This window comes from Pipistrellus hanaki, assembly GCF_964339955.1.
Source record: "Pipistrellus hanaki genome assembly, chromosome: 5".
Taxonomy (NCBI): domain Eukaryota; kingdom Metazoa; phylum Chordata; class Mammalia; order Chiroptera; family Vespertilionidae; genus Pipistrellus; species Pipistrellus hanaki.
The window spans coordinates 58,411,685-58,433,233 of NC_140507.1; the positions used below are offsets into that span (position 1 = coordinate 58,411,685).

The 21,549-nt window shown below is 36.6% G+C and overlaps 3 protein-coding genes across 5 annotated transcripts in view; 1 reads left to right on the forward strand and 2 right to left on the reverse strand.

Annotated features, from left to right (window-relative positions):
• The window catches only part of ETFDH (electron transfer flavoprotein dehydrogenase), a 259,286-nt gene extending 252,123 nt beyond the window's left edge, over positions 1 to 7,163 (reverse strand). For 2 of the 3 annotated variants that reach the window (XR_014795024.1, XM_084884167.1), the window contains exons 1-5: positions 6,807 to 7,117; positions 4,776 to 4,916; positions 3,925 to 4,154; positions 2,074 to 2,155; positions 1,539 to 1,657 (exon numbers count right to left, since the gene is read on the reverse strand). Coding sequence is in view for 2 of the 3 variants with exons in the window: in XM_084884167.1 (XP_084740293.1) it covers positions 1,539 to 1,657; positions 2,074 to 2,155; positions 3,925 to 4,154; positions 4,776 to 4,916; positions 6,807 to 6,852 (618 nt within the window). In the remaining variant the exon portion in view is untranslated. Of the gene's footprint in view, positions 1 to 1,538; positions 1,658 to 2,073; positions 2,156 to 3,924; positions 4,155 to 4,775; positions 4,917 to 6,806 lie in introns of all 3 variants that reach the window. The other variant, XM_084884166.1, reaches the window with a different exon arrangement.
• Positions 7,164 to 7,200: 37 nt separating this feature from the next.
• On the forward strand, positions 7,201 to 9,148 carry LOC311622796 (renal cancer differentiation gene 1 protein). The gene is made up of 2 exons (XM_084884169.1): positions 7,201 to 7,684; positions 8,872 to 9,148. The coding sequence occupies exons 1-2, from the start codon at positions 7,514 to 7,516 to the stop codon at positions 9,025 to 9,027; spliced, it is 327 nt and encodes a 108-aa protein (XP_084740295.1). The 5' UTR covers positions 7,201 to 7,513; the 3' UTR covers positions 9,028 to 9,148.
• A 2,921-nt stretch (positions 9,149 to 12,069) lies between these two features.
• Positions 12,070 to 21,549, reverse strand: part of RXFP1 (relaxin family peptide receptor 1) — an 81,252-nt gene continuing 71,772 nt past the window's right edge. Inside the window, exons 15-19 of the mRNA XM_084884165.1 lie at positions 20,571 to 20,642; positions 19,795 to 20,024; positions 16,932 to 17,342; positions 16,019 to 16,237; positions 12,070 to 15,243 (exon numbers count right to left, since the gene is read on the reverse strand). Of these exons, the coding sequence (XP_084740291.1) occupies positions 14,945 to 15,243; positions 16,019 to 16,237; positions 16,932 to 17,342; positions 19,795 to 20,024; positions 20,571 to 20,642 (1,231 nt within the window). The 3' untranslated portion in view covers positions 12,070 to 14,944. The remainder of the gene's footprint in view (positions 15,244 to 16,018; positions 16,238 to 16,931; positions 17,343 to 19,794; positions 20,025 to 20,570; positions 20,643 to 21,549) is intronic.

The window sequence follows — 21,549 nt, forward strand, 5'->3', positions numbered from 1 at the left end:
AAAAAAAACAATAAACAGCCTTAGATTTTTTTTAGAAAGTAAACATGTTCTCTAGATAATAGAAATACATGCTTTAAAACACTCAGGCAAAAGGAAACATGTCCTTAAAATACTGCCTTTTAGAGTATAAAAGAACACAGCTCAAACAGCTGGAAATGAAAGACATGCCACAACCTTGATCAGGAAGAAAATGGGGAAGCTATCACAGAGCTCACTAAAACATCAGTAAGATGTTTAACCAAATGCTGTTTGAAGAGTTCAGATATCAAAACATGCACTGAACCTGAAATCAAGGCCTGTAACAAATGAAGACCATCAGCATGGATGGAAAGAGAAGAGTGTCAGGAAAGCTTCTGTCCTAGATGAGTGAAGACTCCTTCCCTTTCCATTCCCCCAAAAAGAACACTCAAACAAAAACATAACAACAAAAGAGGTTGACAACACCCAAAGCTGATTAAAGTTTATTTCTGGAGCAAGAAGAAAGGGGGAAAACTGGTCAAAAGTATACTTCTGAGGATGAGAAATAGGTTTTTTCCTCTCTGGAGGTAAATGCTCTTTGGATAGGAAAGTACAAAATGTACATTAGAAGCACATATCAGAAAGCACAGGAGTGGAAAGGTAAAATAAGGATTTGCAGCAATGCAAATAAAAAAAACATTTTATATGATACCTAGAAAATGAATAAACAGAATATAGCTATGAACTAGAACTAAAGTCTGGTTCAGAGTCCCCCCAAAATGATATCCTATTGATAACTAAAGGCCAGGTGCACAAAATTCATGTACTTGCTGGGGGGGGGGGGGGGGGCGGGAGAGTTCCCTTAGCCCGGCCTTCACCCTTTCACAGTCTGGGGACCCTACAATGGATCGCCCCAAAGAGGTAGGCCTGCCCACCCGGCCGGGGCTCTACAATGGATCATCATCTTTTGAAAGAATTAACAGAATAACATTTTATAGAATGAAGAAGGTAATAGCCCTACTCCACACTAGGCTTAAAGTAGTGTATGCATTCAGGGTGCCACCTTATAAGGGAATAAAAGAGAAATGTATTTAAAAGAGGGCAGTGAGAATACTGAAGGAACTCAAACTATTGACATGATTGAAAGAACTGAGAATATTTAACCCGGGAAAGAAAACCCACAAGAGAAAAGGTAAGGAAGAAGGAAGAGCAGGGAATAATTATAAATGAAAGGTTTCTTTCCAATTGGAAGAGGGCATAGATTTGTTCTATGCAATATAAAATATAAATTTCTATTCAATATGAGAAAGAGTGCATTACCAAAAGAAAATTTAGAGGTCTTTTCATCTCTGATGGGGTTCAATCATAAGTTGGACCATTATTTGATGTGGGCACAATATAAAGAATTCAAGTACTCTTTGGATTAGATCTTTCTAAGATTCCTTCTAATTTTGCAATTGTAAAATCCTATGACTTTTCCGACATATTTATTTCTTTACCTCTGTACCATTTTTTGTTTATTAAAAAAAAATCTACATCACTTTCTATAAATATTAAACATAAAACAAAAATATACAAACCTCAGCAGCTGCATAACCAGGGTATACTTCAACACCAAGGGCTTCTGCTTGCTCTCCCATCCAGCTTACTAAATGTCCCAAGCGTACAATGTAATTGCCATGATTATTCATTGGAAGACCTATAAGTAAATGCTTACTTTATAAATCTGTCTTTTTATTGATAAAATTAAAAAAATAAATACTTAATTTAAAAATTCAAATCAATGTATAATTTCTGCACAGTCTCTTATGGTCACAATTTTAATTTCTTTTCTATAATTTTGGTCTAGAACTTTATTAAATTAAAAACAATATTAGAGGATTAAATTAAAAATTATAGGTTGGCTTTCAAGACTATCTCAATTCTTCTAGACTGGAAGACAAAATAACTGTATTCCACTCCTGCTTTCCCATAGCTAGCTGTGTAACTCTGGGTAAGGAACAAATCTTGGGCCTCAGCTTTCTCATATGTAAAAGGTTGGAATTTCATCAGATGAAATGTCGTTCCTTCTAGCTGTAGAATTCTATAATTCTGTGATTATTTATCATATCTTACCTGGAAGAATTGGCACAGGAATTCTATATTTCTGTGTTAAAATTGCAAACCTATCTTCTGTTACAGGGGTGTTAAGTGGAGCCTAGAAATAAAATATGTTAAGAAAGGGAAGTATTAGTTCATATTTGTAAGGGTAAATACAAATAAAAACCAAAAATTATATCAAAAAGTAAAGAGACAGCATGGGTGGACCTTGAGAATATTATGCTAAGTGAAATAAGCCAGTCAGAGGAAAGACAAATATCACTTGATCTCACTTATATATAGAATCTCATGAACATAATAAACTAACCAACAAAATAGGTCCAGAGGTATGAATGCATGGAACAGACTGACAAATCTTAGAGGGGAGGTGGTTCAGGAGATGCAAAGAGAATAACCAAAGAATTTAAATGCATATATGTATAGCACATGGACACAGATAATAGTGTGGTGAAGGCATGGGGTGGAGCAGCTACTGGGTGGAAGGGGATCAGGAGAGAGGAAAAGGGAGACATCTGTAATACTGTCAACAATAAAATATGTATAAATAAAAATTTTAAAAGGGAACTACCCTCCTCAATTTTCTTTCATCATTTTCTTTAGAAAATTTGGACTGTTTTTGTCTCTTTGAGATGTGTGGGGATCTTTTTTAAACTTAAGCCAGTTTTGCATCCCAGGAATGCCTTTCTTGGGGACCTTGGAGACATCTTTGAAATGTGAACATCAAGGAGGATGGCTTCCTGTCTCCCTGCCTCTGGGAGTTTAGCCTAGGAGCTTGCTCCAAGTTGTAATTTCCTGCTTGACGAAAACATAAGACAAGTTTTATTTTTCTTTTAGAAAAAGATAATTAACAAGTATGTAATAGATTGTTTCTGCCTAGCTAGATTGGGCTTTGATGTGAAAAACTTTTTCTCTCTATTAGAATTGATATTAGTCAATAATCATTCACTGATATCTATTTCTGACATAATATTGAAAAGAGAAAGTTAATGAGGAATAATTAAAGTTTTTCTACTTTAAAGGAGCTTGATATTTTATAAAGAACAGCAGAAGTTAAATTTTTGGAATTTAGTTTACTCCACATGGGAAAAATACAGAAATATTTATATAATGTTTTACTTTTAGAAAGTATAGTCACAGATACTAAATATCCTAACCTTAAAGGTAGGATATATATATATATATATATATATATATATATATATATATATATATATATAACATAACCCATCTCACATAAGAAAAAACTGAAATATATAGAGTATAAAATTTTAACCAAGGTCATACCATTATGAGAGCAGTAAAACCAACACTTGGTTCTCTACATATCATACCAGTGCTTTTTTGGCTTAGATATGGGTGACCATGATTCATTGCTTTAGAAAATTAGATTAGATTATCCTCCTTAGCTTTAGATATTGCAAATGTCCCAGGAAATTTAGATAACACTACATTAAGAACAATGATATAAACACTTACAAAGTTAGGAAATACCCTCAAAATCAAAATGCTGTGTATATTTTCAGAACAAATATTAAAAGATCTTCTCAAGATAATGCCTTCTCATAAACCCAGTTCATAAAGACAACATGTAGAGGAATTATACAAAAATGAGTGAATATTTTAAATTTATAACTATATTTGACATAATTGTCGATGATTCTTGCTCCTTTTAAATAAAAAAATCAGTAGTTATCCTTTATAAGTAGTTATCCTTTATCTATTCTTGCTCCTTTTAAATAAAAAAAAAAATCAGTAGTTATCCTTTATAAGATAGAATTACATGAAAAGGGTTTCCATTATTCCAGTAATTTGGAAATAAGGGACTCAATAAAGATGAGATTTTTCATAGAAACCAAATTTTCATACTCCCTTCTCCTTCCAGTCTGGGAATAGTTCTTCAAAGGCACGTGGATCGAGGCAAGCCCCTGAGAGAGTATGAGCTCCTATTTGAGAAGCTTTCTCCACCAGACACACACGGATGTCCTTTTCATGTTGAGCAGCCAACTGCTTTAGCCGAACAGCGGCAGATAGCCCTGCAGGGCCCGCACCAACTATTACTACGTCCGCTTCTTCTGCAAACCTCTCCATGCTCACTCCTGTGAGGGAAAAAAGGTGAAGTACAAAAAAGTCTCAGGCGGCTCTCTACATTTTAACAACTCCACCAGGTGATTCTCATCATGAGAGAAGTTTGGGAAACACTGCTCTAGCATAGTGGGTATTTATAAGCAGATGATTTAAATTAAATTAAATTAATTTAATTTAAATTAAAATTAATTTTACCTATATGTTCCCAAAAATTCTAGTTTAGTACTTCCTGGTTGGGATTCAGGAATCTGTATTTTAACAACTCCACCAGGTGATTCTCATCATGAGAGAAGTCTGGGAAACACTGCTCTAGAGTCTAGAACATTATTATTTTCAGAAAGTGCTCCTCTCCTTTGCGTGAGAAGTATACTAAGGATATTACTGTATTAATTTGATGTTCTCTTACTTCTGCTTCCAGTGCATGTTTTATTTTTGCTTCCATAAATGAACTTTTGGCTTTGAGATATATTATTATAAATTTAGCAAATATTTGTCTTTCTAAATATTAATATGTAATTGATTTTATAAATCTACATATTATTATATTTACAGTACCATGAAAAATACTTCTCTCTACAAGTGATACAAAGTATCTATAAAGTCTCAACAATTTTGCATAAGTTATTACCTACCTTCCCATCGTTTGTCCTTATCCCGGGGATAAATAGTATAGTGGGTAGTAATTCGAGGTACAACGGAAGTTGAAGTCCATCTTGTAGCACACAGAGGTAGATAATTTTTCTTAATTTTTAAGGCATGAAAGCACTGATATGCTGCACAAAAATTATAAACATTATTATTTTTCCAATTTGCTTTCCTCAGAAACAGACTGAAAAAATATATTTTAAAAATCTAGAATTGAGGATCAGAGATGGTTTCTAGTTGATTTTCTATTAATTAGTCCTAACACCTTAAAAAAATCACTTGATTTGCTTCCTCATCCAAAAAAGTCTGTTTTTGATAATCACTCTTAAGTTGGCAAGTAAACTATTTTTTTCTATTGCAAATGCATACGAAAAATGTTTTATTGGGAATAATCTTTTAAACCTTAAATAATCCTTCACATATCCTAAATCTAAAAGAATATATAAGACACATAAAGATATTATAGAACTCAGTCCCAGAGTTGAAATATATCAATAGCATAATTTAAAAGAGCATTTAAGAATATTTATATTTTTATTAAAAGACATAGCAACAATCTTAAGTTTTAGTTTAGTGTAGCACTGCTGTAGTTTAATGTTTAGTTTTCATCTGCTTCTGAAAACTGATGATTTGATATCAGACAAAATTGTAATGCTATATGCTTATACAGCTAGTGATTTTCTTGAGAATATTTGGAACTGGGTAGTCTGATATCCTCTGGGGGTTAAAAAAATCATGACCTTTACTCCTTTTCTGAAAACAAATCTGATATTTCACTTTAAAGTGTACACTTAGGCACCTTGGCATAATTTTGGTAGAGAAGTGAGCTCAAAAGTCCATTGAACTCATAACATCACCCTATCAAAGTCACACTGACATTGCATCTGTGCTTGTCTCTTTGTTGCCAGGAGTAGTAACACTGGGCTGTGAACAGGGCAATGCTTTGAGCATCCGAGGAAAATGGAAATGGTGAATCTGGTGGAATTCTGTTAGCACTTGGCCCAAGAATGACTTCTAACTTCATCTAAATTAGGTAGTAGGGCAGATAGCAGCATCTGACTAGTTTGATATTAAAAACAAGAACAAAAAAAAACTCCACAACATATCTACACATTAAGTGTAGTAATACATGCATGAGTAAAATGAACTTGAAACAAAATTTTTCTTAATATACATACAACGGCCAAATTTGACAGAATTCCACTTTAATGAAATGTACATAATAAGAACATCCTTGAATTTGCCATATGCATACTTGTTGATTCCATAATCAAAAATTAACATTTTAAAAAAAAATCAAGCCAGATGTGAGAGAATTCAAGATCCTATAGTGAACTTTTTGTCTTAAGTATAACAAAACAAACACCATCCAAGTGCACCATTCTACCTTCTTCCTTTTTTTTTTTTTTTTTTTAAAGTGACAGGAGAGGCAATGTGGTATTTTCACGAGTCATCGTGAGGGTCCTAGGGACACCCCATAACACGACAAGCCCCCTAGAGTTAATTTTACACAACCGTAGAAAAAATTCCTGGCCCTCGATATAACTGGGTGACTTGGGCAGCGCCTAGGAATGTTAATCACCATGGCGGCGAAGACGCAGCAACTCAGGTCAACACCCAAGGAGAAAAACTTGTGCAAACATTCTTTTACCCATTTCCAACAATGCAACAGATAAAACACCTGAGCTTTGGGATAAGGGTCCGAGGCAGAATTTTGGGACGATTCCCCGTTCCAGGGTCCACGGGGGGGGGGGGGGGGGGGGGGGCGGGGACCGTGTTGATAAGTTCCCCGGGCTCGTGACCTTTACCCTAGTTGTCAATCCCTCGCGTCGGGACAGCCAATCCCGGGAGGATCCCGGGGCCCACCACCAGGTGCCGGGCGGCGGCGTGACCTTTGCGCCAGGTTTGCTGCAGAAAGCCGACCAGAGGAGATCTGGGAGGAGAAGGGTGCCTGCAGTCCCCCAGCTGTGACCCCTTTCCCCCCCCTACTGGATTCCCCTCCGGAAATCCCCTCTCACCGGGGCAGGACAGCTTGGCGAGTGGCACCAACATGTTCGCTGTCATCAGGGCTGTCTGTCGCCGGACACCAGCGGAAGGAGGACTGCTGGACCTCTAGTGCGGACGCTGGACCTCTAGGCCTCGGGGGGCGCCATTACCTGCCGGGAAGCACCAAGCCCTCTGCTGAAGTCTGCCTGCCTCTCTGCTCAGCCCACCTCTCTCCTCTCTCTCTCTCTCCCCGGCTTCACGGCGTTCCCGCCTCTCTCCCGTTCTGCGCCGGCGCCATGCGTGACGCAACCGCCAGCCGGGGCTTCCGGGTCGTGTCCCGCGGCCTCTGGTGGTGGTGGTGGTGGTGGTGGATGAAGTCCATCCTGCCTTCTCCCAAGCCCCATGGTGCACCGCGCCGGCAGCCAAAGGCAGGGAGAGAGGCGAAGCGGCGCGCACGGCATCCTGGGAGTTGTAGTCTTCTGCTGAAAGGAAGAGCCTGGGAAGCCTGTCAGGAGCATGGCGCTGGAACCAAGCACGGCCCTCCGAGAGTCGACTGGTGTCTGATAGGCTGTCCTGAAAGAATGCCGTTTTCGGTATTGGGCAGACGCCCACTGGAGGCTGGGCGGGATTTCGGGGGAGAGGAGGCGGGGCCTCTGGGTTTAGGGCGCGATCCGTTGAAAGACGGTTGGTGTCGGTTCGGATTATAGTTCCGATTGGGCCGTGCCAGCAGCGCTTCTCCATGGCAGACCCCGAGGACGCGCGGGTTTCTCCGCAGCCCCCGCCACCTTCCTTCTCCCCCTCGTCTTCGGAAGCCTCTTCCCCCGGCATCCCCGGGAGTTTGGACTGGCCGGTTCGGAGCAGGAGCCCCGCGGCGGACCGGCTGGAGGAAGTGGAGCTGCGGATCGGAGACGTGAGTGGCGGGGACGGTGCCCACCCCGCGCCTGTGGCTGTGGGCGGACAGACCGCGGCGGGGACGGGGGATCCCAACTCCCAGAAGGACGGGATCCGCCTTTAGATTTAGCGTTGAGGAACTAGGGAGGGGAATGATGCCTCCCCTATCCCCATCCCTCAGTCTTTTTGCCTCGCCCTCTGGTCTCCATCATCCCTGTAACCCGAAACGGCGCGCTCTGCTGCCAGGACCGGTGCTGGCTCCGGCTGCCCCCTCTCTCTTCTTCCCCCTCTTCCCGCCTCGGGATCGGGCTGTGACTTCTCGCTCCGGGGGACCCAAGAGCCGCTGTTCTGCTTGGCCACCTGCCCGGAGCCAGCTGACCAGGCTATTGTCTTTCTCCAGTCTGCTTTGCGCTGGACCCAGTTTGGAGGGGTTAGTCCCCGCCCCTGTAGCCCAGATTGTTTATTTGAATGGTTCTGGGAATCAAAGGGAGGGATCTTGGACTGGTTGGTTTCTGTGGAATCTCGAATTTCCAGAAACTAACGCCCATGTGCGAGCGCGAACACACACACACACACACACACACACACACACACACACACACACCCCTGAAACCCTAACACATAGACATCATGGGGGGAGAGGGTCACCCTTTCAGTATTTAAGGACCCCTAAGTGGGTCAAGTGGATGAAGTAGTTAGTGAATGAGGAGTGATCTTCCTGGGAGAAGTTTGTGGAATAGACCCGCCTGTGCAGATTGGACACTGGGGGATGCACTGGATTATATCAGGGCTCAAGTATTTGTGTTGTTTTTTTTCTTCAAAAATAATGAAATGCTGACACACAGCTTCTGTTTTTGCTGAGCAAGACTGGTTTCAACTGAATATCTACAAAGGAGTGCAGATGAGTTATCTAGGAACGGTGTTATTTTGTATCAGTATTGTTTATATGAAGAAAACATTTAAGAAGTGAGTTTTCCATCAAGAGTTGGATATTTTCTGCAGGTAGTGTTTTGATTGTGTTGATTTTATTTGTCAGCTCAGAGTATCTGCTTTTAGTTTGTAGATTTTTAAAATTTTTTTTTTTACTTTTAAAGAAAATAATTTAGGCATTGGTTTTAAGCTATTTTAGACTACTTATAAGATGAAGTGAAAGTTTAAAGAATAAACTTTTATTGTTTGACTTTTTTTTTTTAAATATAATTTCAGGCAGCATTTTCATTAACCAAACTGCTGGAAGCCACATCTGCAGTATCAGCTCAGGTGGACGAGCTTGCCTTGAAATGTACAGAAAACGCACGTTTCCTGAAAACATGGCGGGACCTCTTGAAAGAAGGCTACAATTCTTTGAAGCCTGACAACTGATTTAGCTGTGGAATAACTCATACTTCCTCATTTATGATATTTTCACTTGTATCATATGTACAGGGGAATCCCCAGTAGTTCTGTACACTCAAAATGAAATTTTTCTTTTGTGAAAGCAGAATACTGATGATATTTTTGATGCTGGCTAGTATTTGTTTCATCTTCTGACTAAACTTTCATAGAATCTTTTATGAAAGTTAATTTCATCAGTAGACAAATATACCACAGTGTTACCAGGAGCAAACGAGGTAGAACATTATTTTATTTGATTTGCAAGAAGATGCCAAGAATGGCAGAGTAACTTTAAGGTTAGTAATGTTAGTTCCAGTTCCATTAGGCTAACTTCTCTAGACCAATCCCAGCACCTAGGACAGTGTCACTCAATCTCATTGACTTAAAGTAAAATATATTTTTTTTAATGGAGATTTGAACTTTTACTGATGACAGCTTTTTAAAATATATGCTAAATATGTTTTGCCCTCTACGATGCTGTTAAAGCAATAGTAATAAGGATAAAGTATAATATAGAATAGGTATTAAAGTGTGGAATTGAAGTGTGATATTTGAAAGTATAGAATGGAATGTAACTAAATTGATAAGCACCTTTAAGTGGCCTGTATGTAGAAAATAAAGTGATCTGTACCCCATATGTAAGACCAGATAGCAAGGCTCCTGGGACCCGCTGGTAACACACACTGCAGATGCCCATCTGAGCACATGAAAAGAGCAAGCCCCAGAGAAGATCAGAGACGCTGGTTCTGCTCCACAGAAGGAGGTCGTTCTCCACTTTCCCTACCTGCACCTGTCAAGCTCTGCCTGAGCCGTGAGCCCTGAACACAGAGCCGCGGACTGTGAGCCGTCCCGAGAGGCCTGAACTGAAGCTGAGCCTCAGCTGCAAGATCCTCCATGAACTGTGTGTGTGTGTGTGTGTGTGTGTGTGTGTGTGTGTGTGTGAATGTGAATGAGGATCCCCGGGTGGCCTGCTGAGGTCTGGAATCCACCAGGACTCTGGTAAATAAACCGTGTGTGATTCCCAGGACTCTGGTAAATAAACGGTGTGTGATTCGTGCATTGCATATTTAAGTACCTTGGGTCGTACGTGTCAGATTACTGCTGAGGCACCCTAGGTCACCTGTGCATACGTCCCTTATGGAATAATTGGGACAGATGCTTTTTAAAAAAGCTTTTACTTCAGAAAATGAAAGCATGTATAGAAAGAATGCATATATCCCCCCATATTTTTTCTAAGACTAACTGCTTCTAGAGATATTTCTTGCATTCCATGTTGTTAGGTCTTTGATTGTTCTCTCTAAAGTGCCTTATCACAATTCTGGCTCTGTGCTATTACTTTTGTAAGTAATAATTCTGCATTCTAAATATAATAATTTTAAAGAAGTTACTTTGTTTTTAATGCATCAAATTTAAATGATGTGATTATTTTCATATTATTTTACTTTATTGACAATGTTCTATTTTACTTGTCCTGTAGTTTATGTTGCTTTTCTCTCTCTAGTGGTTTGTATCATATGTCAATGAATAAGCCCACTAATTCTCTACTTTATAACTCTGGACACCTTTGATATAGCATCTTATTCTTTGTAGTTATGGAGATATGTACAAAACTGTATTTTAAAACTCCACAATGGGGTTATGAAAGGGGACAAATGGGTGGGCAAATAGTTTTGTTTGGCATATTAAGTCATAGTGCTTGATTAGTTTTTTAAAGTTAACACATGGTACATACCTGCACCATAGAGATGTTTATTTTGATATTAGAAAGTATTTTTTTTATGTATCATGAAAATTGAAATTAAAATGTACAAAAATAAATTTGTTAAAAGCAAATTTCCATTTCCTTGGGTTCATTACTCTAAATTTTTTTGTTGAAATATTTTCAAACATAACAGGAAAGGTGAATGATTTAATGAACACCAATGCATTTCCACCATACAGATTTAATAAATGTTAACATTTGGCTATATTTTCTTCGATATATGTATGCAAGTATAGAAGTTACTGTATTTGGAGAGGTGAAAAGATGGAAGAGTGAGTGAATTAAACAGACAGGAAACCAAATGGCTTCTAAAATATTCTGAAAATATTTTAAATGTTAACAGGTAGTTCCAGATGTATATTTTTATAACTCACAGCAATTCAAAGACCCTTAATCCTAACACAACTTCTAAGATTCACAATCATAATTTTCGTAAGAATACATTTTATTATGCCTTCATGATTACTGTTTTTTTATTCTTTTCTAGATATTCTTTTTAAGAAAAATGATTTTCCATTCCATCCTAATATATAAAAACCCAGAGTCGGTAATGACCGACAGAAGGCTCCATCAAACACTGGAAGGTAGTCCGTGGCGACCCAGGACTGACTGCCACCAGTGCAGGTGCAGTGACCCAGCACTGAATGCTGAGAGGGCTGTGGATCAGACCCAGAGAGAGGCCCGAAGAGTGAGGCAGGGTCTGATCTGCAACCTGGCAGCTGTTGATCAGCTGTGGCCTCTATCTTTCTCTCTGGGCTTTGCCAGCAGCCGTGCCTCTGTTTCTCTCGGGCCTCTGTACGGGCTGCTGATTAGCCCCACTTCTCTGATCAGGCCCAGAGATGGGCCTGGAGAAACCTCCCAATCAGAACCAAATTAGTAGGGGAGGGCAGTTGGGGGTGAGATCAAGTCTGCAGGGGAGAGCAGTTGGGGGTGAAATCAGGTCGGCAGGCAGAGGCAGTGAGGAGCAATCAGGCAGGCAGGCAGAGGGGTTAGGGGTGATCAGGCAGTCAGGCAGGTGAGTGGTTAAGGAGCACCTGTTCCCAGATTGTGAGAGGGATATCTGCCAGTTTAGGCCTGATAACTGGCAATAAGACATCCCGCAAGGCTTCCCTGATTGGGAGAGGGTGCAGGCTGGGTTGAGGGAACCCCCACTCTGTGCATGAATTTCATGCACCAGGCCAGTAGTTATTTAATAATAGTAATACTTTAGTCCTGGCCAAATAGTTCAGTTCTTTAGACTGTCTTGATATATCAAGGTTGCAGGTTTAATCCCGGTCAGGGTACATACAAGCATAAACCAACGAATGCATAAGTGGAACAACAAACCAATAAAAATAATAAATAAAATTATCAAGAGGTGTTAAGAAAATTAAAATAGTAAAATTTAATAAATAATCCAAACAAATAAATGTATTTGTACTTTTGTAAGCTTTTTAAAAAGTATAATCTAAGTAGAGAACTTTATATTCTAAGCAGAATTATAGCTTTCTATTTGATTTTTATTAAAAGTACACCACATTCCTCATGCAGAAAAACTGGAACCATTTCAAGTGAGAACAGAAAAAACTCAAAGCAATCCATATTTTTAATAGAGTTAATTTTCAGGTAATTTATTTTCAAGATAAAGCTATACTATTATATACTCAATAAATATGTTTTTGAGTCCATTATTTTCATGTTTCAAACATTTTTGTTATAGTTAAAACTTGAAAACATTTTATTCCTTTTTAAAGGTTTTAAATTCTGAAAGCATAAGATTCCTATAGCTCAGAGACCAGAAGAATTAACTAGCAAAAAAATAGTATCTTATGATCTGGTTGGCCGTGCAGACAGAAGGTGAGTTCATCTCTTGATGACAAACTTTAGACCAAAACATGTACATAGATTTTTTTATTCCTGAAGTTCCTGACTGTACATTCTAACTCTTCTTTCTTTTCCTTTTAACTGCTTTATTGAGATATAATTCATGTACCATAAAATTCACCAATCTAAAGTATATAATTCAGTGGCTTTTAGTATAATCACATTTATCCATCATCATAATCAATTTTAGAACTTTTTCTTTTGCCCCCCAAAAAATACTCTCCACTTCTTAGGCACCCACTCCCAACCCTCCTACCCCCAGTAAATTAATATTTCTGTCTTTATGACTTCACTTATTCCAATATTTCATGCAAGTGGAATCATACAGTATCTGTCCTTATTGGCTGGCTTATTTCACATTCATCATGTAGCATGTGTCAGAACTTAATTTCTTTTTATGGCTGAAAAAATATCCCATTGTATGTATAAACTACATTTTGTTTATCTGTTCATCAGTGGATAGGCACTTGGATTGCTTCTATTATTTTGACTACTATTTATAATGCTGCAAAGAGCACTTGCATGCAAGTATCTGAGTCCTGTTTTCAACTCTTCAGTTCATACCGAGGACTGAAATTGCTGGAGCATATGGTGATTGTATAATAAGCTTTTGAGGACCCACTGACCTGTTTTCTATGGCAGCTGCACCATTTTACATTCCAACCAGCAACGTGGAAGGAGTTTCAATCTTCATATCCTTGCCAACATGTTATTTTTTAAAATTATAGTCCTCGTAGTAGGTGTGATGTGTTAGCTTATTGTGGTTTGGATTTGCATTTTCCTAATGATTAATGATGTTGAGCATCTTTTCATGTGCTTATTGGCCATGAGTATACTTTCTTTGGAGAAATCTCTGTTCAAATTCTTAGCCCGTTTTTTTGATTGAGCTGGTGACTTTTTTGCTTAGTTGTAGGAGTTTTTTAAATATTTTGAATATTAACCACCCACCCTCAGATATATAATTTCTAAATATTTTCTTTTATTGCATAGGTTGTCTTTTCACTTTTTTTTTTTAAGAATGTCCTATGATATACAAAAGTTTTAAATTTAGAAATCCAATTTATTTATTTTCCTTTTGCTGCTATACTTTTATTGTCATATCTGAGATGTTACCAAGTCAAAGGTCTTGAAGATTTACCCCAATTTTCTTTTTCCTAAGAGTTTTATGTCTTATATTTTGATTTTTGATTCATGTTGAGTTAATTTTTGTATATGGCGTAAGGAAATGGTCCAACTTCATTCTTTTGCCTGTGAATGGTACCTGCATCATGTGTTGAAAAGACTTCTTCATTTGATTATTTTGGCTGAAAATCAATTGACTGTAAATGTGAGAGTTTTATTTTTAGACACTCAAATTCTATTCCACTGATCTACATGTCTAGCCATATCCTACTTTTTCTGGTTCACTCTTTAGCAATACTTTCACTCTCATTTTCCAAACATATATGATGGTTTTCAAAGCAAAAAGACATTTGTGCAGAGAAGTGCTGTTTTGGGTTAATATAAGAACATTTTTTCCATAGTCATAAATACATTATAGTGGCTCTAAAATGTATGAAGAATTAAAGAAAGTTAAGATGAATTCTTAAAACAGAATATCTGTAAGTTGCAAACAATCAGACATTTTCTCTGATGCTATTATACTGAGTATTAAACCCTTATTTGAAAGTGTCCATGATATGCATGACAGATAAAGCTCTACCTTAACATAGGAGCTGCAGATGCCCTATATATATTCTGTTGTAAACAAAATTTAACATTGAACATTGAGAAGGTTCTATACTGTCTACTTCCAGGAATTTACTGCAGTGCCATGCATATAGTGTGTACACACAAGAAATGCAAAAAGAATGAATGGCCCGACTGGTGTGGCTCAGTGGTTGAGCGTCAACCCAGGAACCAAGAGGTCATCAGTTCAATTCTCAGTCAGGGCACATGCCCGGATTGTGGGTTTGATCCCCAGTGTGGGCTTGTGCAAGAGGCAGCCAATTGATTATATCCCTCTCTCATTGATGTTTCTACCTCTCCATTCCTCTTTCTCTCTCTCTCTCTCTCTCAAAAAAAAAAAAAAATAATAAAACATATTTTTTTAAAAAGAACGAATCTTTCTGAAGTAGATTTTCTTAAATTTTCTATGTAAAATATGTGCTAGTATATACACATTATCAAAATAATTTATTTCCCTTTTATCTTAGCCATTAATGTAAATTATTAATTTTGTGGCATTCATTTTATACTAATAAATCCATTTTGAAGCATCCCAATGGGGGTCAGAGTCAGTTATGAATAGGAATTGAGTCTGGTTGATTGAGAAATTAGGGACAATTCATAGGGGTCTGAGAAAAGAGCTGGCTTCATTAATCTAGGGGGCACCTCCTGCAGCGGCCACATTTCTATCCACATAAGTGATGGAGTATGTGTTTGCCGACTTCTTTTGCTGCCAATAGATCTTTGCGTGTAGTTATTCCAAAACTGATGGATCATTTCTTTGAATGGTCTTGTAGTAAGAGTATAGAGAATTGGGTTCAAAGCACTGTTGATAGGCAGAATAAAAATCACTACCCAAGAGTTTATGGTACCTGGAAGAGAAATATGACATAGTTTAGTATTTATGGATGTTTTCAAGTTATAGAAACCCCTTTTCCTTCTTTGTACCTCAGCTGCTGCTATGAACATGGGTGTATGAATGTCTGAGTTCCTTCTTTCAACTCTTTTGGATAATAACTATTAGTGGAATTGCTCAGAAATATGGTAATTGTATGCTTAATTTCTTGATAAACCATCACATTGCTTTCTATAGCAGTGGTGCCATTTTCCATTCCTATCAGCAAAGCATAAGAGTGCCACTTTCTCCACATCCTCACCAATACTCGCTATTTTTTAAATGATAGCCATCTTAATGAGTGTGATACACATTATTTTTAAATGTCAAGAGTGTTTTCTTTTCTCACCTCTCATACTTTGGGGTATCATACTTCGAATTGCTATGCATTCAGGGAAGAAAAATGTCTTACCTTCTGAAATAAATAATTATTTGATCATTGTTTTCATCTATGTTCCTTTCTGGTCATCTTAAGCATGGGATTACCAGAATTTCACTACATTGAGTATAGTTTATTTGAGTAATTGTTCCTTTGTCCCAATAGTAATTGTGGTTTTAGGTATTTATGGAAATAAGTGAACAGCTTCCTCCCAGAGAACATTTTATTTGAGAAGAGAACATGAAGTACATATAGCTGACTTACATTTCTTGAAACAAGTTAGTGTTAAGGATTTTAGTTTTCTTTCCTAGAGGTATACTGCAGAAACAGATACATTATTTTTGTTTTTATATAAAGAAGGAAAAAGTAGTACCTGGTATTTCTATTTGAAGCAATGAAAGAAATTTCAGTACAAAAATGGGTATCCAGCACAATGCATCAGTAAATACAATAAAGAAAAACCGTTTGGCAAGAGTCATCTCTTTTTTAACTTGATTCCGTATTTCACTTGCTGTTAGAGCACTTTGATGAACGCTGTAAAACATGCTTCCATAGGAAAAAACCACGATGATAAATGCCACCAAGTTAACACCTATTTAGGACACAAAAGTTATTGTTAATGTATATAAATATTCTTTCAAAATAAACAAACAAAACATACTCTTAGCTGTTGTTAAGAAACAAAGACCAATTTTTTTTTTGTACTTCATAATTGCTTAGGTATATAGAAATCATGCATTTTTAAGATTTTGAAGTATTTTGGAAGTAATGAGGAAGAATGAAATGTTTAATTTTGAAATGGCATATTAAAATGAGATTATAGTGATTCAATGAATATATGGGGCCTATTAAACTAACCTTTCTGGTATTGTTTTTGTAATAATTCAATTATATTTATTATATTCTGGAAAAAAAATTACAAGAGAAAACACTTGTATGCGTACTCACGCCAAAAACTTGTCTGGCTACTCTGAATTTGTTTATGGTATAAAGGCAAAGAGTTAAAATATATTTTGCTTAGTATTGTTAGGGTGATTGCATAATATACAGGTGTTTAGTGTCTTGTCTTTTATTAAGGTGCATCATGTTGGAATTTATATGATTAAAGGAAAATTTTAAAAATCCCTTCAGGCTATTCTGATAGAATTCACCACCAATGTGAATGAGAAACACTGGTTAGAAGATCTCATATAAAATTTTTGTAAACATTAGAAGGTATAACAAGGTTCATGTTGTGATTTATTGCAACCTTTGTATGGAAAGGCTCATAATACAGAATTTCTTACCAAGAAAAATTGTCACTGAATAAATCTGGGCTCCAATACTTTCTGTGTCTTCTGAATGGAGAGGGAAACATACTCCATTGTTGCCATAGTAATTTTTGAAAAATTCCTTATTGCTCAATGGCACGAAAGCCACTATAACCCCAATAATCCAAATGAGAATCAACATTGTAATTGTTCTGCATTTTCTAGGTCTTAAAAATTGAAAGGGATACACAATGCAGATGTATTTTTCCACTGTCAGAAATGTTAAAAGTAATACTGAAACTTCCGTAGAGAGGATGGCCAAAGACCCCGTAAGCTGACAATGAAAACTCTCTATCCACATCTGCGCATGCTTATTATATTCTCCACGAAACTTTAGGTCAAAGGCTCCAATCACAAATAAGTATATCCCCATCAGGCAGTCAGCACCTATAGGGATCAGTAAATGTCACAAATTTAGAGAAATAAATAGGTATAATAGACTTATCAATAAGCATTGATATTTGAGTATATGTAATATTATATATTCATAACATATCTAATATTTTAGCAAAAATAATAAACTAGCCAAGTTTCTTCCATCTTGGGGCAGCAAATTTTTATTCTAACAATTCATTTATGGGTAAGAGCCTCTTCAACTCTCTTTGATAAACACATTTATAATGTCCTTTACAACTAAAAAGTAATCATTTCTCTGTTCTCCTAGAACATGTATGTCTGTGAGAGCAGGGATCTTGTCTGTTCATGTTTTTCATTCTAGCTCCATCACCCCAGAAGTGTTGAATAAATGAATAAAATGCAATTATATTGAGCATTGGATTAGGGACCAAGATGGGGATGTTATTACTTGGTTCACCTCTTCCACTGAAATTCTCTCAGCTTAATAAACAAAAGATATCATCCAAAATCTCAGAGAGAATAATTCAGAAGTTGCTGTGATAGAGTTAATGACTGAATTCAGGGGGCTTACATTGTTTACCCAGAGCTAGCCTAAGCAGGCCTGTTCTCTCGAGTTCTCAGTTCCCTTTTTTTTTATACCTTTCTCTGTCTACTTGGTATATTTGCTTTTTAAGCAAACATTACATATCTGAAAGTAGATAAGATTTTTTTCTCTTTATTTTAAGATTTTTTTGACTGCACAAGTAGTCTACACAAAGTTCCTAAAATCACATCTGTGTATAAATCATAAGGCTGACCCTAATCCTTAAATACTGAAATTACATTCTGGCCTTCATCAAGGAAGTTGAGAGTCCTCAAAATTTTATAACAATACAAAATTTTATAACTACTAATACAAAATAATTGCTTAGGTAGCTTTCAATGAAAAAACCCCTCACACAATTAGACATTAGACTTTGAATGAAGATAGGATTAAGACATGGGACAGCACACAGTATGTAGATTGATGCTTGCTTGAGGGAATATAGGTAAATTATAGACCACGTTACTTACACTATGAACATCCTGATGGCTAGTTTCATGCTCATTTTTCTTTGTAGCCCTCATTTAACATAATAGCTTGCGATCACATTTCAAAAACTTTTAAATATTTCATATGAACTAAAAACATTTTCTTTAGATATTTCAAATTATGACTGCAAAAGATTCTAGGATCTCAGAGTCCAGAAAAACAACTAAGTCAATATTTATGAATTGGACATTCAAACAGAAAGATAAATATAGCTTTAGATATAAAAATATGACCATGAAAGGTTTTATTCATAGTAAAAGATTTACAAGCTTTAATAATATATTTCCCAATTCCAGGGAAGAAAACTAATAAATAAGAGGTTGTTAATGTGGCAAAGTAATAAATGAGAACTTCATTAATCTGTGTAAAGTGACTGAGTTTTCGTCTTTTAAAACTTATTTTCATGTTCACCAATGATACATCAATAAAGGGGTTAATCTCCACAATATGTAAAGAACTAATACACAATTCAACACCAGGAAGACAAACAATCCAATTAAAAAACGGGCAAAGGTCATGAATAGAAACTTCTCCAAAGACGACATACAGATGGCCAATAGACATATGAAAAAAAATGCTCAAGGTCCCTAATCATAGAGTGATAAAAAATTAAAAGCATAATGAAATATCACCTCACACCTGTTAGAATGGCTACTATCAATAAATCAACAAATGACAAGCACTGGCAAGGGTGTGGGGAAAAGGGAACCCTAGTGCCCTGCTGGTGGGAATGCAGACTGGTATAGCCACTGTAGAAAACAGTATGGAGTTTCCTCAAAAAACTGAAAATGGAACCGCCTTTTGACCCAATGATCCCATTTCTGGGAATATATCCTAAGAATACCAATTTTAAAGAATATATGCACCCCTAAGTTCATAGCAGTGCAATTTACAATAGTTAAGATCTGGAAACAGCCCAAGTGCCCATCAGAAGATGAGTGGATAAAAAAGCTGTGGTACATTTACATAATGGGATACTACATGGCTGTTAGAAAGAAGGAAATCTTCCCTTTTGCAACACCATGGAGGTACCTGGAGATTATTACTTATAAGTGAAATAAGCCTGCCAGAGAAAGAAAATACCATATGATCTCACTTACATGTGGAATCTAATGAACAAAATAAACTGATGAACAAAATAGAACCAGAGGCATGAATGCATGGAACAAACTGACAGCTGTCAGAGGAAGTGGGGGAAGGGAGATTGGAAAAATAAAATAAAACCTATTTTCTTTCTCATCACTAAAGAAATTTTATTTTCATTATAGTGAATGTGAAAACAATATATAAGCAAAAAGGAGAAAAATTTAAAATCTCATAATTCTGTCTGTCCCTGTTTACTAAATTTTGAATAGCAATGCTTTTCTATATTTTGAAACTAGAATTCCTTTTCAGTCAGGAAATACTCACAGCAGAGAGATATGATTGACATGGCATGCGGCTTGTTCTCAGACCTGATATAAGGTCGCATACAAATGACAAAGATGTTCCCCAAGAATGTAACTGTAGACACAACCCAGACGAACACTCTCTGAATGATGCTTGCCAAGAGATTCTCTAGAGATGAGATTCCATCAGTGTTTGGTTTACAGCTGCGAACGTGTGGTGCATATCCACAGTACTGGAATTTCTTAAAATAGCTGGTGTGCAAAGAGGGAGTTAAAATAAGATTTTAAATTTAATTCGGCCTCACTATTCATGAATATGTATTTCCTACATTTTCTCAGTAGAAAGAAAATGTCTTACTAATGAGACTCAGGGGATTGTCAAACATTAGGAATACTGAAGCTCTAAACCTAAGTTTAATTCTCATTAACTTGATTTTTACTGTAAAAGAATGTGTGGGTGAGAGCAGCAAGTAGGCATAATGAATATCCAAATGCTAGCCACGTCTTAGAATATAAATAAACTGTTAGCGTGTGATCAAGAGAACCCATCAATGAAACTAGTTTGGGTGTTTAGTGTTTGGTATATTGTCACTGCCACTGATCTTGCTTTTGAACCCTCAGGGGAAGGGAGAGTTAAGTGCTCTCTTCTCTGTGCTTCCATGGCTATTGTTTAGGCAATTTAGTCACTAGAAAATGTCAACAGATTGGATAGTTGGGGGTATGGATGCATTAGCCCAATACATGTGGAAACATAAAATATTAAAATCAAGGTGAAGAACAAGAAAAACATCTGCTTACATGTGAGAGAGATTCATAAGCGGTCTGAACATCCTTTGTTGGATATTTGAAATTTCAATTCCTTCTAGACTGCTGAAAATATCAAATTCATGATATAAATAACATGTTATATAGGGTAAAATAAAATGAGGTTTTGCAAAAGACAATTTTATTTATTTATTTATTTATTTATTTATTTATTTATTTATTTATTTTTGCAAAAGACAATTTAATAAAATGCTGTTAGTTAACATATACTCTAAACCAAACATTCAAACTCAGCCTGCCTTAGGCACTTACCCAACTCCTTTTTGATTATGTTATTCACACATACTCATATATTTATCCCTTATTTGAATTTTTTTGTATGCTCATAGATCATGGCATAATGCTTTGTGATAATAACCATTCAATAAATGTTTGCAGAATAAATGAACAAGCATTATCTTTTAGACAATATTAAAATGGCAGAGGAGTTTTATATTTTTGAAAAATTTCTAATAACTTTAAAATATTTTTTTCTAAAAAAAGTCACTTTGCTAAGGGAACACTTAAATGAACTGAAGCTTATCTTTTAAGGCAATTCTTAGATCCTATCAGAATATGTTTTTATGGTACAAGTGATGATTTATGTAATCTAGAATATTCTCTCTTGGAATAAAGATGGGCATATAAATCCTAGAACTCCAGTGCTAATGGAGGAATGAATATGCATAGATGCCTTCAGAGGATTGAAGCAATCAATCCAATATAAGCTACTGGTGATTATAGAAAAATTTGAAATGATTCATCATTATCTAATTTTTAGTTTACAAATATATAAGATAAAACTAATAGTTATCTGTTTATAGTCCAGTCAGTATATATGTTTTTATGGAGCTTAACTAATATCCTGGGAATAAAGCTTCTGATTTGAAAGATTCTATAAATCTTATTTCATAGAATTTATTAGCTATTAGTATACAAATAACTATTTTATCATAAAACATCCCCATAAGCA